The sequence below is a fragment of the Kogia breviceps genome, chromosome 9 (genome assembly GCF_026419965.1).
Source record: "Kogia breviceps isolate mKogBre1 chromosome 9, mKogBre1 haplotype 1, whole genome shotgun sequence".
NCBI lineage: Eukaryota > Metazoa > Chordata > Mammalia > Artiodactyla > Physeteridae > Kogia > Kogia breviceps.
The window spans coordinates 73,497,414-73,513,197 of NC_081318.1; the positions used below are offsets into that span (position 1 = coordinate 73,497,414).

Below are 15,784 nucleotides of genomic sequence, written 5' to 3' on the forward strand. Positions count from 1 at the left end.
TCTAGGATATCTTCAGTGAGCATCTAATAGTCTCCAAAAAAATGAAGTTTAAAACTTCTGTTGAAATGGAAAATCTTTGGATTAGGATAGAGGTATTATGAGTTGACAAATTTGCATTTGTATGTGAAGGCCTCCTTTAAAATTCACAGAGGTAATTATATTTTTTAAAATATTTATTAATCCAAATGAATATCTAATTAGCTTTATAAAACAAAGTGGGAAAAAAAAGTAGGGCAGTTTGTGGAAACTTGTTTACAATTTAATTTTCAGGGAGTGCTACCACCAAGGCAGCCTCCAAAATAAATTTTCCTATACTTCCCACTTACCCATTTCTTCTGGACCCTTACAGTAATACGTGTATTGCCTGGTAAAAGCAGCTACCTTTAAAGCCTGGGTTTTTGATAAATTCCCTGTTTATGGATAAAAGACTGCCTGTATTGTTCTTAATGATTTACCTGATTGGCATACATGGCCTGTAAATATTGTTTTTACTTACCCTTTGAGCTGTGTGAAAGCAAGATGGATAAACCTCAGATGCCAGGTTCATCCTCCCCCTCACTTCTTATTAGCCTGTATTGTGTCTAAGCTACACAGAATTGTACTCATTATTTCTGGGGATAATCACAAACAATAATTATCAAAAGATAGGAAATTGTTAGAAAAATTAAATTAATAGTATAAAGAAAGAATAGTATCAAGAAAGAAAACTGTTACATTAGGATAATGGATTGCTTCTTGAGAAAGTGTCATGAATAAATAAGTGGCTATTACCTTTATGTCCTAAATAGCACTACTTGCCCAGAAGGAAAAACAAACTCTCCTGCTATAGAGAACTTTAACTTCTGGTTATTTAGGTGTAATAGATGGAATACCTGGCAACTGAATTTCATATGCAGTACTACTACTACAACTTATACATGACTTCTGGAAATATAGGAATCCACGTTTATGCAGTTTAAGTAAGAGCAATTAAACTGGGGGTAGTGTAAAGTATCTAGGGAATAGAATTTGTAAGAGCAAAACTTCAGTATAGGGTCTTAACTGCATGAAACTAATGAATAGAAATTACGGTGATTTTTTAGATACCTCCTTTTTTTTTTTTTTTTTTTTTTTTTTTTTTTTTTTTTTTTTTGCGGTACGCGAGACTCTCACTGCTGTGGCCTCTCCCATTGCGGAGCACAGGCTCCGGACACGCAGGCTCAGCGGCCATGGCACGAACCTGTGTCCCCTGCATCGGCAGGCAGACTCTCAACCACTGCGCCACCAGGGAAGCTCCTAGATACCTCCTTTTATATAGCATTAATATTAGAAAGAAGAGTGCACACATCCGTATAATATTACTTTCTTGAAAGCTAGATAAATGTAGTTTCTTAGTATGGCAGGGTAGTACTAGCATTCTAAAAGTGTAAAGCCCAGATTGAAGCCAAACAAGCTGAAAAATAAGAAACAGAAAAGAGTGATAGGCAAAATCAATTTTATATTTTCACCCTACAGGTAGCAAGTAACTTTTAACTTCATTATGTCTTGCATTTCCCTTTTAAATAGTACAGCATGCTATCCTTAGCATGAGTTACTTTGTATATTGCCTTCTATTTTTAGATTTGTCCTTATAGATACATGAATTTCATTCAAAAAATGAAAAAAAAAAGAAAAATCAGGACGTCCAGTTAAATCTGAATTTAATAAAAAAACATCAAATCACATTTAGTATAATTACATCCCAAATATTGCATGGGGCATACTCATGCTAAAAAAAAATATTTGTTGTTTATCTAAAATTCAAATGTAACTGTGTATCCTGTGTTTTATCCAACAACTCTATGTAGAGTGAAAATACATTTTAAATAAAGGATAGTTTCCTTTTTTCTGAAACTCCTTATAATCTCACTTAAATGAGACAAAGACCATGCAAGTGTATTGCTGCATGGAGTGTAGAGACACATTTATTTGTGCTTAAAAAAAAAAAAAAAAGACTCAACCATTAAGTTTTAAAGCTTTCTATATTCTGACAAACTCAGTTCCTTAGTAAAAATGATCCTAAAATTTAACTTGAAAAATATGGAGGAAATAAAAAGAATCATTAGATTATTTGCATTTTGTAGTATAATAATAATGAGTAAATAAGTCATTTTAAATTGTAGAACAAAAAATAGGTCTAGGCTACAAGTAGAACATTGCTAAGAATAAATTTTTGATAATTTTAAGTGAAACTGTCAACCATGCAAAATTTAATCTGATGCTTCCATACATAAAATAAAAAATGAAAACTGAACTAGATATGTTTTCTTAGATTTTAATTAACTATGAAAGAAATAAAATCTTTTTATTCTAAGACACTATATTTTTAAAACTTCCCTGAGGAATAGCTTTCTACATAACTTGCTAATGTAGTACATAGCCTCTGCATAGGCAAGTTGGCTATAAGAAGCTGAGCAAAAAGAAGTCAGCATTTTCCTAAGCTGCAGTCTACCACTGACTGATGTGCAGTGCAACATTTGTTGCCTTTAATTCTTTATTTAAAAAAATTATCTACCAGTATTGATTTCCTGGGTTTGACAAATATACCATCATAATGTAAGATGTTAATAATAGAGAAAACTACTAGAGCTCACTATACTATTTTTACAACTTTTCTGTAAATCTAAAATTATTCCAAAATGAAAAGTTTACTTTTAAAAAAGAAGTTAAAAATGCTACTTCTTTTGGAGTATAAAGTAATAAGTCATTCTAAACCACTTCACAGACATAAATGCCACTCCTCTACAATAGGGATCACTATTATACCCCTCTTTGAAACTAAAATTTTCTCTGCAAAACAACAGGTGAATTTTAAGAATGGAACACTTCACTGATTCTGATTTTCCTGGGTATACATATTAAAACATTCAAATGAACATGTCACTAAGCAAAGTATGTTCACATTTAATCATTACACCATATACTAAATAAATTATATCATATGCTTTCTACAAAGTGTATGCAACTGAAGAATATATAATGTTCTGTTGCCAAAATATTTACAAGGTTGTTTTACTGCTTTCTATTCATTACAATTACAACATTCAATTGTGATAATAAACTAAAATATGTCACTATTGAGGGCATAGGAAATATATGTATACCACTACAGTTTTAAACCAAATATTTACTTGGAGAAAGAGCAAAACTTAGTTTGCTCTTAACTTAGTACAAAGGCTACTGAATTGTCACCTACAAGAACCTTATTTTCTTAAAGTTTGGGAAAAATAGAATTTAATGTTATAAAAATGATTATTTTCTCTTAAATTGAGATTTCATATATCTATAGTCAAATTCTGTTACAGTATGTATAACTTGATAATATTCATTCACTAAATCAATGTGAATAACTTAAATTCATTTCTACCTACTAGGTTCCCCCTCCCTTACAAAGGCCATTGTTTGTTTAATTGAAAGGGGAAAGTGCTTATAAAAACAACAAAACAAACAAACAAATAAGGGACAGGTATGTAGGAGAGAAACGAAGCATTGAAGAAGAATGAGCACAAAACTTCCTGAAATGATGGGAAACCTGATGATAGGGTACCTGGATAATTAGGGACATTAAATTGGGTGCAAAATTGGGCAGTACAAATCCCTTATTTTCAGTTGAACTAGACAATCACCTGAACTGTGGGGGATGCGGAGGGCACGACATCTACTTTCTTTCTTCTATTTCAGTGCTTAAAATGGAGTGGCTAGAAAACTTAAATCTGGAAGGATAGGTTGCCTCAAAGATGTAAACATAACCCTTGATAAAGTATTGAGGTATTTTTCCAACATTCCCATAGAGAACGGGGAGAAATGAGCATAATATAAATCAACTCATTGTTTGGGCCCTTTCAAATTAGTTGCCAAGAGAGGAGTGAAAACTTGATAAGCAGGCTCCAGTTTCTATGTGTTGATTTAGAAATCTTAAAACTTGTGGGAGCTCAATTCATTTAAAGGAAGAAATTTAAAGGGAAGAAAAATAAACAAGGAAAATTCTAAGCAATGAAACACTGATGTATAAAGGATTTTTTTAAAGGATTTTCCTTAAAGGATAAAACTATAAAGAGTTCCCCTGTGCTTTTAAATTACAAATTTAGATTTCTTTGATTTCAGCTAAGAGTCTGATTTTAAAATGTCTGTCAAAATGTCGTGATCCATTTAAATATTCAAACTGTTGATGCTGTTTCTTATCTATCTTAGGGGAAAACTAAATATAAATCAAAATCTTAAAGAAGCCCACATTTTCAAATAGGTAGATGGCTATTTTGAATGAAGCAGCAATGCATTATGGTTTTTAGCCTCCCCCTCCCCCATAGAAAGTACATTTCTGAACTGCAAACCAGGTAGGTTCAGAACACTGATTGTACCAGTTCCAGGTCTTGACCCTTTTTCTCAGGAAGCAAGCAAAAAAGCACTAATTCACTAAAATAAGTGAAGAGAGATAGCAAGACTAAATCCAGGTATTTGGTGGCAAATCCCAGGTGGCTTGTCTGCCTTTTTCCAGGAAAATGCGGCGTCCTCTTTCATCAATGTGTACTTTGTCTTGATAGGAATGCATATTTAATCATCAAAGCAAAACTTTTTTACATTCAGACATAAGATCCTTTAGTAGAGATTTTTAAAGTACTTTTAAGCCACGAATAAAACTTTAATTTAAAAAGTGACACCAAACTGCTTTGCAGGGGCAAGAAAGGTGAGGGCAGGGAAGGATTATCCACACGTAGATTTTGAAAGACGCTTGTAGCTTACTTGTGAAGCTTCATTTAGCATTGAGGTACAGGGGAAATGCTGTTCCTGGTGACAGCGCAGTGGGAATTCCCACTCCAACAACCCATGAAATGTTACTGCATAATTATTCACCTTCTGAGGCCCATTAGAACTTATCAGCAGAGAAAGAAATTTAATTTAAACTCACCCCTCTGTGCTAAAGAATGACCGGGGACATGAGATCAAAGCCCGAAGCTCTGTCCTCCAGTGGTTTGCAACACCTAGGCACAATAGGGTGAGAGAACGCGACATTCCAGCGCTTCCCGGCTTTCCGGACCCTGGAGAGAGGGGTGGAGGGGGGGGGGTCTCGTCACCGGCTGGTTTGAGGGGGGAGGGTGAGGGAGGCTCCGGAGGTGGATGTGTCAAATATATCCTGCAGCTCCAGGAGGCCAGACTGCTTCTACTGAGAGGCTCCAGGGGCTTGGCGCGCGAGGCCGTCACTGCAGACCAGATAGGCCATTTCCCTCCCTTCCCTGCTACTGGGATTGGGGTCAGTGGAGCCCGTGGATTTAACCACAAGCAGGAATGGCTGGAGCCATATCACACGCAGGTGTGCAGCTCTGAGAACTCTTGAGTATTGAGGAAGATGCTTATACTGCAGCGCATCACAGGGTGCCTTAAACGCGTATAGACGGTGCATGCATAACCAAAATTACATGCCAAGTTGAATCCCTGGCATATCTAGAGAGTATAAAGTGGAACCCACAGATCCAAACCTGCACGATGAGCTTTCAAGACCAGAGGGCCCAAGTCCTAGAGGCGCCTAAGAGAGTCGGGGGCAGGGAGAAGTTTCCTGGGAGAGGGCTCTCTTCCTCAGGACCCCCCAGGGAGCGGCAGGTAGTTCTCAAAGATCTTTAAAGGGAGTACGGTACTCTTTCCGAGAGATTGATCTATCCTCCCCTTCCTTCAGATGTCACCAAAATACGGGGCCTGGAGAATGTGGCTAGTGCTCCCCAAATATCCAGCTGCCCGAAGGGTAGAGGGGCAAGAAGGGAAGGGAAGAAGGCCCAAGAGAGGTTGTTGGGTTTTAGGTACAACTTGGTAAAGACAAGTTGAGTTCTGTTCAACAGGTACACTGATTATATGTTTATATCTATCTATCGGTAAGATGCTCCCCTAGATAGTCCCTTAAGTGGCTAAACTGTTCTTCTGATTCCTGAAATCAAAAATCACAGCCAATCAGACTTGACTCTGCTTCCCTTAAGATAACAGTGTGAGAATAGGTGCACAAGTTCCTGGCAAACCCATAATAAAATGACAAGAAGAACACTTCCTGCCGACGGAGGACGCTGCAGTTTGTTGAACTGCCACGGGAGAGGAAAGGGGGAGGAGGCGGGTGAGAGTGAACAAAGTAGTTTGGCCAAGAAAAGAGAACAGTCGTTGCTAAAGCCAGGAGAGAAATATCCAGCAAGTTCGGGAAGAACCCCCTCGGCCCGTCCACGACGCGGCAGGGCCGGGTGGCACCGGCAGGACACAGAACTTGGCCTGTCAGCCCGGATAGGGTGGGACAGAGGCCCCAGGGTCCAGGCGCTCGGATGGCCAAGGGCAGCGGAAGGATGCTTGGGGATTCGGAGAGAAAAAGAAGGGAAGGGAATCCCCCCATCCCTATCCGGCCCGAGTGTCTTGAGCTGGGAGGTGAGGGCGGGGGAGGCTCACCGCGGCGATTCCCACGGTGGGTTTTGGTGGAGCCAGAGAGGCTCCGGGAATCGCGGGCTGCTCGGGTTGGTGTCGCCTGCGGCGGGCGCGCTGCAGCGCGGGCGCGGGGCACGTGGTGGCGCTCGCAGTCCGCGCAGCGGGCGGAGGCGGCCGCGACGCCTTTGTGTGCGCTGGCACCGCGCGGGGCGGCTCGGCCAGCAACACGAGGGGGAATGCGGGAGGAGACCTGGACTCGCGGGTAGACCCGACTGCCGCCCCACCCTTCACTGCCACCCTCGGGCGGACGACGCGTCTCGTCTCCTCCGAACTCTTCCCGGGGGTCTCGGAGGGTCATTTTGAGAGCAGCCGGCACGTCGAGTACAGAGAGGAAAGAGGAGGTAGCGTTTAGAAAGGCTGGGAAATTCTCCTGGGCTCAAAACCTACCCTTGAACTCACTGAAACAGAGAACGAGGGGAACTTTGGGCAGCCCAGACCTCCGCCTCGAACCCCGCAAGGGATGCAGAGGGCGCCTCCACCTTTCCCTCCTGCGCAGCAAGAAATGCTTGTATGAGGAGTAAAGTTAGGGAGTGGGCTTAAAAGAAGCCCTAATAAGATGGACTTGAAAGAACACCATGAAAAGCGGCAGTTTTGAGCGGGCGCTTTATTTCTTCTCAGTCACTCCCCACTCCCCACCAGCTCTCCTCGCTGTCTCTAGCGCTCTAGAAGCCCCGACTGTCATTAGGCACCAAAGTAAAATGTATAGGCTGCTTCCTCACCGCCAGGAGACTCCAAAGAAAATTAAATTAAATTAAACACGCGCCCAGGGACGAAAAAAAAAAAAAGATTCCACCACCCCAGCCCACCCCCGCCCCCAAGCAAATCAACACTTCTGCGCGCAGGGAATACAGCGAACCTAAAGAGATGGCCACTGACGCGCATCCCCTTAAACCTCAGCCGCTGGAGCCCAGGACAGCAAGGAATTATCGGCTTTCCTTTAATCCGGAAGCAGGGAATAAATAGGGCGAAAGCAAATTCTGAATCTTACTTTTTAAACAACAGCAACAATTGTATATCGAGCAAAGTCTTCAAAGGATGCCACCCATAACTACAGTCCTAACTTAAAAATGAGTACACTTCACTCCTGTTGATCCCTTAATACGATTTTCTTTAAAGACAGTGATAGAATTAATCTGCTGGGGCATTTTTTAAAGAAGGGGGAAAAAAGCAAACAACTACAGAAACCATGTTTTTAAAAGAGAGAGAGAGAGGAGACTTCATCATACCTGAGTTTTTCTTAGGGGTGTAGGAAGAAATAATAATTCCTGCCTGTTTGGACAGAAGCAGCAAAAGGCAGCAGGAAATTAAAAGCCCCAGTTTATTCAAAATACCTGCATCAAATTAACCCCTCTTTGAGGCTATTTGTGTGAAAAATTGAGCAAAATGTAGAACTTCTTTCATTATAATATTCATCTTTACCATTTTAGGCAACCAGAGAATAATCAAATCTACTTTTTTTCTCTCAAGTTCCTACCTTAATTTACCAGCCTAAAAGATCATCTGACCTTTGAGCTAATCCCAATAAAATATTTGTTTAAAAAATTCCTCCAGTGGCCTTCTGTAACATTCCATTCAATAATCAAACCAAAAGATTCATGGGGAGATGAAAATGTTGATGGCAGGATTATCGATCTGTCCACCCAGGAGCCCAGTCTCATCACGTGCTTGTCTTTAATTTTTAATTTCAGCATTCTGTCCCCACGGGAACCCCAGCTGAAAAATTATACCAAGATTGGAGTTAAGAGGACAGTGGAAGGAGGGCAAACCCATCCAGGAACTTTTTCTAATATCAGTTGTTATAGGAGAGGGAGGAGGAAAACTCATCACATTTGTTCAAATTAAGTTTTAGCCTAAAATATTTTTGTTGAAAGCCCAACCTTAACAAATCACAGTCACGTCCCTAAGCAAAAGACATCATCCAAAAAGAAGTTGAACCAGAACAGGAAAAAGCAGGATAAGGAAGAAACACTCAAGTTTGGGGAAGAAATGAGACAGGTTAACAGAAAAGCTGGACTGAGCTGCAGCCCTATTCTAGTCTCCAGAGGGTGGACTGATATATGCTGGCCTGACCTTTGGGTCAACAACTAGTTTAACTCTACCTTGATCTGTAAGACTGGAAGCTTGTCCCTTGGTTCAAAGTGAGACCAAGACTTTGGCTTCATTTGAGTGAGCCTGCAGGCACTGTTAAGAGGTGCTTTAGCATAGATAAGCAGGAAGAAACCACAATTTTGCACTTCATCCTCTATCCTCCAAAATGCTGTTCATCCCCAAAAGGGAACCCTGCCCACCCTGCAGAAAATGAATCTAGAAATACTGCTCAATAACCAACAATACAAAATAAACCAAAGGTAGAACAGACAGGAGGAGCCAAAGAAAGAAAGTGAAAGTTTGAACATCTATGCTACAGAAAACTGTCCCCATTCATCCACCCCAAAGAAATCTACTTCCAGACAATATCTCTCCTTGTCATCACCCACTTTGTAAATCAAATGTGATTCTGCGTATAATACAACTGATATTATAAATGTACCAAGCTGCTTTCTGCTTACCTGCCACTACATTTAACTCATTCAGAACTGTTTTCTGCGAATCCCTCAGCTCTGCAACTTTCAATAAAAAAGAAGCAACACTTAAATTGTGTTCTGTGTGTGATTCCTAGGAAGAAAGTGACGAAGGAGACTATTTTACTTTTTAAAACCATTATTTAGAGCTATAGTATAGCAAAGAATCAGACAGAGCTAACTTGCTTGCCTAAAACCATAGGGATTGGAAGTCTCATAGGCAACAGGATTAAGGCACTCTGCTACTTGGGCACAAACTGCATTATTCTAAAATATTTTATCCCTAATTGTTTTTTTCTTCTGAATTTACAGTATTTATAGCATTCTATTTTCAATTCCATTTATATGGATCATAAAGACTATATAAATTTCATTGGAAAATTTTCAGTTCAAGATACACACCAAGACTGAACTTAGGGTGGGGGAATGCAAACGGAAAGAAAGAAGCTAAACTTATAAGAATCTGAACACTCTAACTTTTTATTCAGTTTGTTTCAAAATAATAATATTAATCTAATAGTGAAATAGTTTGATAAAACAGCAATCAACATTTAAAGTATTTTATGTTTCAAAGTATGGCTCAAGGAACACCCATTGCTTAAATGCACTTAGACATAACAAGACAATATTTTTTTATTGGCATCATTGACACCTATGAACAGTAGCCTAGTAGATAGATTAAGGTTTAACCTTCCTTTTCTTTGGTGGCTGTTTAGAGACTTTAAAAGAACAGATAACTCATTTCAGCAGGAATCTACTACTGATATTTACCTCTACATAATCTTTAGCTAAGACATGGAATGCCAAAAACCAGCTTTTGTTAGCCTGACCTCCTCCACCCCCTAACAACAAAAGTTATCCCCAAACCCATGTTTTTATTTTAGATGTATTGATCTTCTAGTGTAAGACTTGGCCTTTTAAATACCAAATGCAATCAATGGCCAACAACCTGAATCCTTCTGGAGAATGAGAAGCAGAACAGAGAAATTTCTTTGAATTGTTTGGTGACTTTGTACAAATTTTAAGAGGTCAGTAAATCCTGATGCTTGGAGCTAAATCTACTGGTAAATAATTAATTACATTTCTTAGACACTACAGTCTTTATCTTGGTAAATAAAGAAAACACAGCTTCGCCAAATATAGCATTCCATCTAAGTAATATCTTAAAGGCAATTATTTAAATATTACTACAAACAGGATTATATTTTGTTTAAATTAGACATTTAACTGAAGATAAATGCAAATGTCCATAGTTTAAAAAGGAAAAAAAATACAAATTAACTGACCTAGTCTTTTATGTGAGTTTATTAATACCATTTAAAATATTACAAATAAATCAATTACATTTCATGCATTTAAAATGCAAGTCTAAAATGTTCCAGAGAAAGGCTTTTCATTTCAATGTGAAATATCCAAATTATTTCAACATTACAAAGAGCAATTAGTTTGCAGAATCTGCAAACATTTAAATGTAGTGTCAAGAGTGTTTATTAACAGTTAACAATATTACCTTCAGGAAATACACAAAGGCCAAAATTAGTTGAGATTCACTTGGACAATTTATTTAACACATGGGTTTTGGCAGACCCAGTTATTATGAAATATAGGAGAACTCTCACTTTAACTATGCCTGAACTGCCAGCAAATGCAAATAAGTACATGCTCCATTAAATTAAGTGTCATCCCACATTTATCAAATATTGTCTTAGTTACAGTTTGATACCTATCTAAATTCATACTCGAGCAAAACTAGGCCCGGAAAGTGCGTTTGTGGCTCTGCACCTCCAGAAGTGAGTTCAAAAAACCTGCAGCTCATCAGAACTGCAAGAATAACTCTTAATATTTTCTTGTGACAAAAAAAAAAAAAAAAAAATCAAGTTTACTTCAATATATTTTCAAATATTTACTGGAAGTAATGTACAAGAAAAATACTATACAAAATCGTCTCCTGGACAACTGCACCTCGCACCCATACACTGGTGGAGTTATAATTGATACCTAATCTAGAACGATTCCCCAGTTGTACAAACCATTAGGTTCAGAAATATCTTACAATTTTTTTTCTATTTTCCCTTTTGGCATTTAAACTACAGCCTCGTCTGAAATAAACGACAGCTTCTTCACTTCTTTATAAGTTTGAATCACAGACACACAAAAAGTTTAACCCTAAGAATCTTCAACGAATTGCAAAAATTTACAGAAATGGGTACTATACAAATTGACGGCTAGACTAGCAAAAAAAAAAAAAAAAAAAAAAAAGGAGATTATGCTCGGGAGTGGTGAAAACGAGGTAGAAAAGGACAAACACGGAAATAGTTAATCTGGTCTCACCGGAAAGGGGTATTTTTGCATAAGAAAAAGACACTTACCCTCACCCCCACCCCCACCCCATAAGTTAAGTTACTGCGATCAAAATAACTTTGGGATCAATATTAGCAAAGTTTCGAGAGAAAGACTTGCTCACTGCTAGAGGAAAAGCCATCTAGAAGGGAAACCAAATGGAAGAATGCTGTTTGTTTTTTTAATTTTCTTTAGTTTTTTTTTTTCGTTAAAAAAAAAAAAGTTATAAAGATAAAAGAAGGCTGCTGCATCGATTCACCAAGACTGCCCTTAGCTGAAACTTGCTTCGGTTCCACCCCAGGGAACAAAGAAAAAGAGGCAGAGCTGACGTCGGAGAGCTAAACTAGGAAACTCTGGTCTCGGTGCCGCCAGATGGGCTCCCGACGGCTCTGCGCAGGACAGGGAGCGGCGCGCAGCGGCAGGGCAGGGCGCTCCGCAGCCTAGACGCCCAAGACTGAGGTTCTGGTACCAAGTCGCTAGCCCGGGGGGAAGGGGGGGGCATGGGTGGGCCTACTGCCTCGCCCTCCCCACGGCGCCGCTCAACCTTACTCAGCCTAGTTGTTACCGCCCGTGCGGAGGCCCCTGGTCTCCCAGGCACTGGATCGGTCCAGCTCTACCTCCAGTGGCCGCTTTCCTCTAAAAGATGTGCCCGTCAAAGCTGGGGATGACTCAGGGAGGACAAGGAGGAGAGGACCAGAATTAAAGGCCCGGCGAGGCGCTAGCTTGGGCTGTACTGGGCTCCGACAGTGTCACCCGGTGGAGAGAGACAGCCAGGGCCCAGGAGAGCAACGCGTGTTACTTACATGTCCACATTCCCTTTACAAAGTTGTCACAGAGGGAGTTAAGAGAGAGGGACACGGACAGAAAGAGGGTGAGCAGGGTGCAGCGTAGAGAGGGTGGAACTGAGGCCAGGACCCACAGGGCCCAAGCGGACCAAGGTGGGAGGGGGAAGGCGAGAGGGGCAGGGGCGGGGTGCGCGTCACTCCAGGCCGTTGCGGTGCCCAGGCTCGGGGGGCTGCAGCAGCTCCGGGGAGTGGCAGGGCGGGCTGCCCGCGGCGCTGTGCTCGCTGTCGGTGTCGCTGCCCTTCTTGCCGCCGCTGCCTGACCCCGCCGAGCCGCCGCCGCCGCCGCCGCCGCCGCTGTGCGTCTTCACGTGCTTGCTGAGGTGGTCGCTGCGCATGAAGCGCTTGTTGCAGACCGGGCAGGCGAAGCGCTTCTCGCCGGTGTGGGTCCGCAGGTGCCGCTGCAGCTCGTCGGAGCGCGTGAACCGCTTGCCGCAAAAGAGCCAGTTGCACACGAAGGGCCGCTCGCCCGTGTGCCAGCGCAGGTGCGCCTTGAGGTGCGACGTCTTGCCGTACACTTTGCCGCAGCCCGGGATGTGGCAGCTGTGCAGGCCCTTGCGCCGCAGGCTCGCCCCGGCCGGACCCAGCCGCTCCGCCTCCTGGCAGTTCGGGCAGTCGCAGGTGGCGCGGCCGGAGTAGCGGCGGGCGGAAGAGCGCGGGGAGCCCCCCAGCGGCGCAGACGGCCCCGCGCTCAGCATGGAGCCCCCAGCTCCAGCCAGCGGTGATGGGGCCGAGTCCGGGTAGGAGCCAGGCAGCACCGGCTTGAAGCCGTCCATGAGGTGCTGCCCGGCGGGGCTGAGCAGGTGTGAAGAGGCGCCGCTGCTGAAGGCTGAGTGGCTCAGGCCTGAGTAATCCGAGTTGTAGCCTCCGAGCGGCGAGTGCAGCGAGGTTTGGAGCCCCCCGGCGGCGGGGTGCAGCGAGCCGGGCAGCGCCGCCGCGCCGTTCGGGTTCTGCACGTCGATCCAGCCCGCGCCCACGTCCCACCAGCTGGAGGCGCCGGCCGAGCCCACGTCGCCGGCGGCGCCCAGGCCGGGGTGCGAGGGCTTGAACCACGACTCGTATGGGTGAGCCATGCCCACGCGCGGGTAGATGCCCTGCAGCCCGTCCACAGAGGTGTGCACCTTGGAGATGAACACTGGCTGGTGGGAGCCGTCCTGCGAGTGCGCGGAGGAGCCGCCGCCGCCGCCGCCCCCGCCGCCGCCGCCCCCCGACACGCCAGGGGCCTGGAACACCGAGTAGTCGTTTGCGAAGGGAGAGCTCGAGGCGGCGGCGGCGGCTGCCGCGGCGGCAGCGGCGGCGCTGCTGGAGGTTAGGGAGAAGGCGCTAGAGCCCGGCGAGCCGCCGCAGCTGAACGAGTCGGTCACCAGGGCCGCAGCCGCAGCCGCCGCAGCCGCGGCAGCCGCCGCGGCCGAGGACGAGCCGCCGTTCCTGGAGGGGCCCGACACGCCGAAGCTCGAGAGACTGGAGCCCACTACGTTGCAGCTGCCGGAGGAGGAGGACGAGGAACGTTTCCAGGGGTGGAAGCCTTTGCCGAAGGAAGATGAGCTGTCCGAGAGGGAGGAGGGAGAAGGGCTGGGGCTGCCGATCTTATTACAGGTAGCAGCAAGCATGGCCAAAGGAGTTGATCCCAACCTCGGTTCTTCCTGAGACAAGGAGGAGAGGAGAAGGGGTGGGGGAGGGGAGGTGGGCAAAGGGCCAGTGGGGGAGGGAGGAAGGAAATGTGCATCAGTCCTCCGGTAGCCTCCAAGACGCCCCACTGCACCCCATTTCTCGCTGCGGCGCGGCGCCACCAACTCACCTGGCTCCCCCAACAGCCCCGGCGCCCGGCTGCTTTCTACTCTACGGGAGGGAACAAGTTTGGCTGCCGGCGTCTGATTCGGGAGCAAAGCGCCATGCTAAAGAAGAGTTTGACAAGTATTCTCAGCTAAAACAACACTCTTATGCACACAAGGCCCCAGGCACTTCGAAACAAACAAGCAAGCAAAAAGTCCAGATTGGGGAGGAAGGAAGATTCCTTTGCGGAGAAGCCTGGGGAAAAACCATTGGATTGCTTTTAAGAGCGCTACCCCTGTAATCCACAGAAGAGCTTTGAAAATCCTGTTCCGGTCCCCAGAAACCCATCCTGGGTTGTTTCTCCCAGGCCAAAAGACGTCAAACTATAGGGCTGGCTCGCTCTTCCTGATTTTCTTTAAAAAAAAAAAAGTCTACAATAGTAAAAAAGAGTAAGAAAGAGAGAGAGAGACGGGTTTAACGTACCTGCAAGACAAGGCGGGCTGCGGAATTTTCTAAGGGGAAGAGGGAAAATCTGCAGTTTGCCCAGGAGGAAAAACTTGCTTTCTTTACCCCCGCAATCGTCGCACGTAAAATGGGCTGGGCGCACGTCTCCCGGGCGGGGAGAGGCCGGGCGCTGCGAGGTGGCTTGTCTAAATGCCCTTCGAACCTTTTCCTTCTCTGAAAAAAGTGACTCTGCCCCCCTCTCCCCCTCTTTCTGTTCTCCAAACTCACTTGTATTTAAAGGGGGGGAAAAAAGCTCTCAATAGAGACTGATAGCCCGTGGCCTGGCCGGGGCGACTTTAACCCCCTCCGATCGGCAATAAAAGGAAACTAATTAAACCAGAAAGAGAAAATCCTGAGACTCACCCCTAGAAGTGAAGTTGCCATCACACAAAAGTGCCCTCCTCCTCTCAGAGGATCTTTTTTATATTGATAAATCAGAGGCAGTGTTTTTTTTAGAGGTGTGCAATACAATGATCAGTTCCGCCCATTCCACCACAATTGTAGCTCCCTCTCCGGCTTTGAAGTGCCGCGGAGGCGCGGCCAGCCAATCTGCGGCCTCGCCGGGCCGCGCCGTGCGCGCGCCGTGAGGTCATCGGCGCCGCCGCCGGCCGCCTCGTGGGGGGGGGGGGGGATGGGGGGTGTTTGGAGCGGGAGCGGCGCGGGTGGACCGCGTGTGTGTTGCAAAGCGGTTGTGTGTGTGTATAACAGTGTAACTGTACCAGTGTGACCAAGCTGAGAAGAAAACAGTGCAGACTGAGGGATGGGATGGGGGGAGGTTGGGGGCCAGAGTACGGCAATGTAACAGTGACGGGGGGAGGGGAGGGACAGTGCAGAGAGGGAGGGGGGTTGTGAGTGACAGTTTAGCTGCATGTGTGACAAAGGGGGGTAAGAGGGACGGACCAGTAAAGTGTTGAGGGGAAGGGTGTGAGTGTAGTGTACCTGTGAGTGACAGACCTCGGGAGAGATGAGGGACAGTGCAATAAAGTGTGTGTGGGTGGGGGAGGTGGTGGCTCAGTGTGTTTGGTGTGGGGGGAGAGGAAGGAGTGTGAATATGGGTGTTTGTGTGAAAAGGGGGGGAGGGTGGATGAGTGTGTGTCCGTTTGATGTGAGAGAGACGAAGGCTGTGTGAATGTTTGTGTGAGAGAGAAGGGGGTAATCGTGTGTGCTTGTGTGTGTCTGTGCCACAGAACTGGGGGTGGAGAACAGGAACAGTGCAGTAAAGTGCACATACGTAAAAGAGAGACATGGTGATTTTAAGAGTGAAACTGCGAAGTTGAGTGAGGCTGAATAAATAAA

General features: G+C 44.8%; 1 protein-coding gene across 2 annotated transcripts; it reads right to left on the reverse strand.

Moving 5' to 3' along the window:
- Window positions 1–12,255: 12,255 nt before the first annotated feature.
- Window positions 12,256–14,978, reverse strand: SP8 (Sp8 transcription factor). 2 transcript variants are annotated; one of them, XM_067041686.1, is made up of 2 exons: window positions 14,852–14,978; window positions 12,256–13,850 (listed from the first exon to the last, which is right to left on the reverse strand). In XM_067041686.1, the coding sequence occupies exon 2, from the start codon at window positions 13,819–13,821 to the stop codon at window positions 12,349–12,351; it is 1,473 nt and encodes a 490-aa protein (XP_066897787.1). In that variant the 5' UTR covers window positions 13,822–13,850; window positions 14,852–14,978; the 3' UTR covers window positions 12,256–12,348. The 2 variants fall into 2 exon arrangements, with proteins under 2 accessions (XP_066897787.1, XP_058929695.1); XM_059073712.2 differs by having other exon boundaries at window positions 12,256–13,854.
- Between the last annotated feature and the right edge of the window lie 806 nt (window positions 14,979–15,784).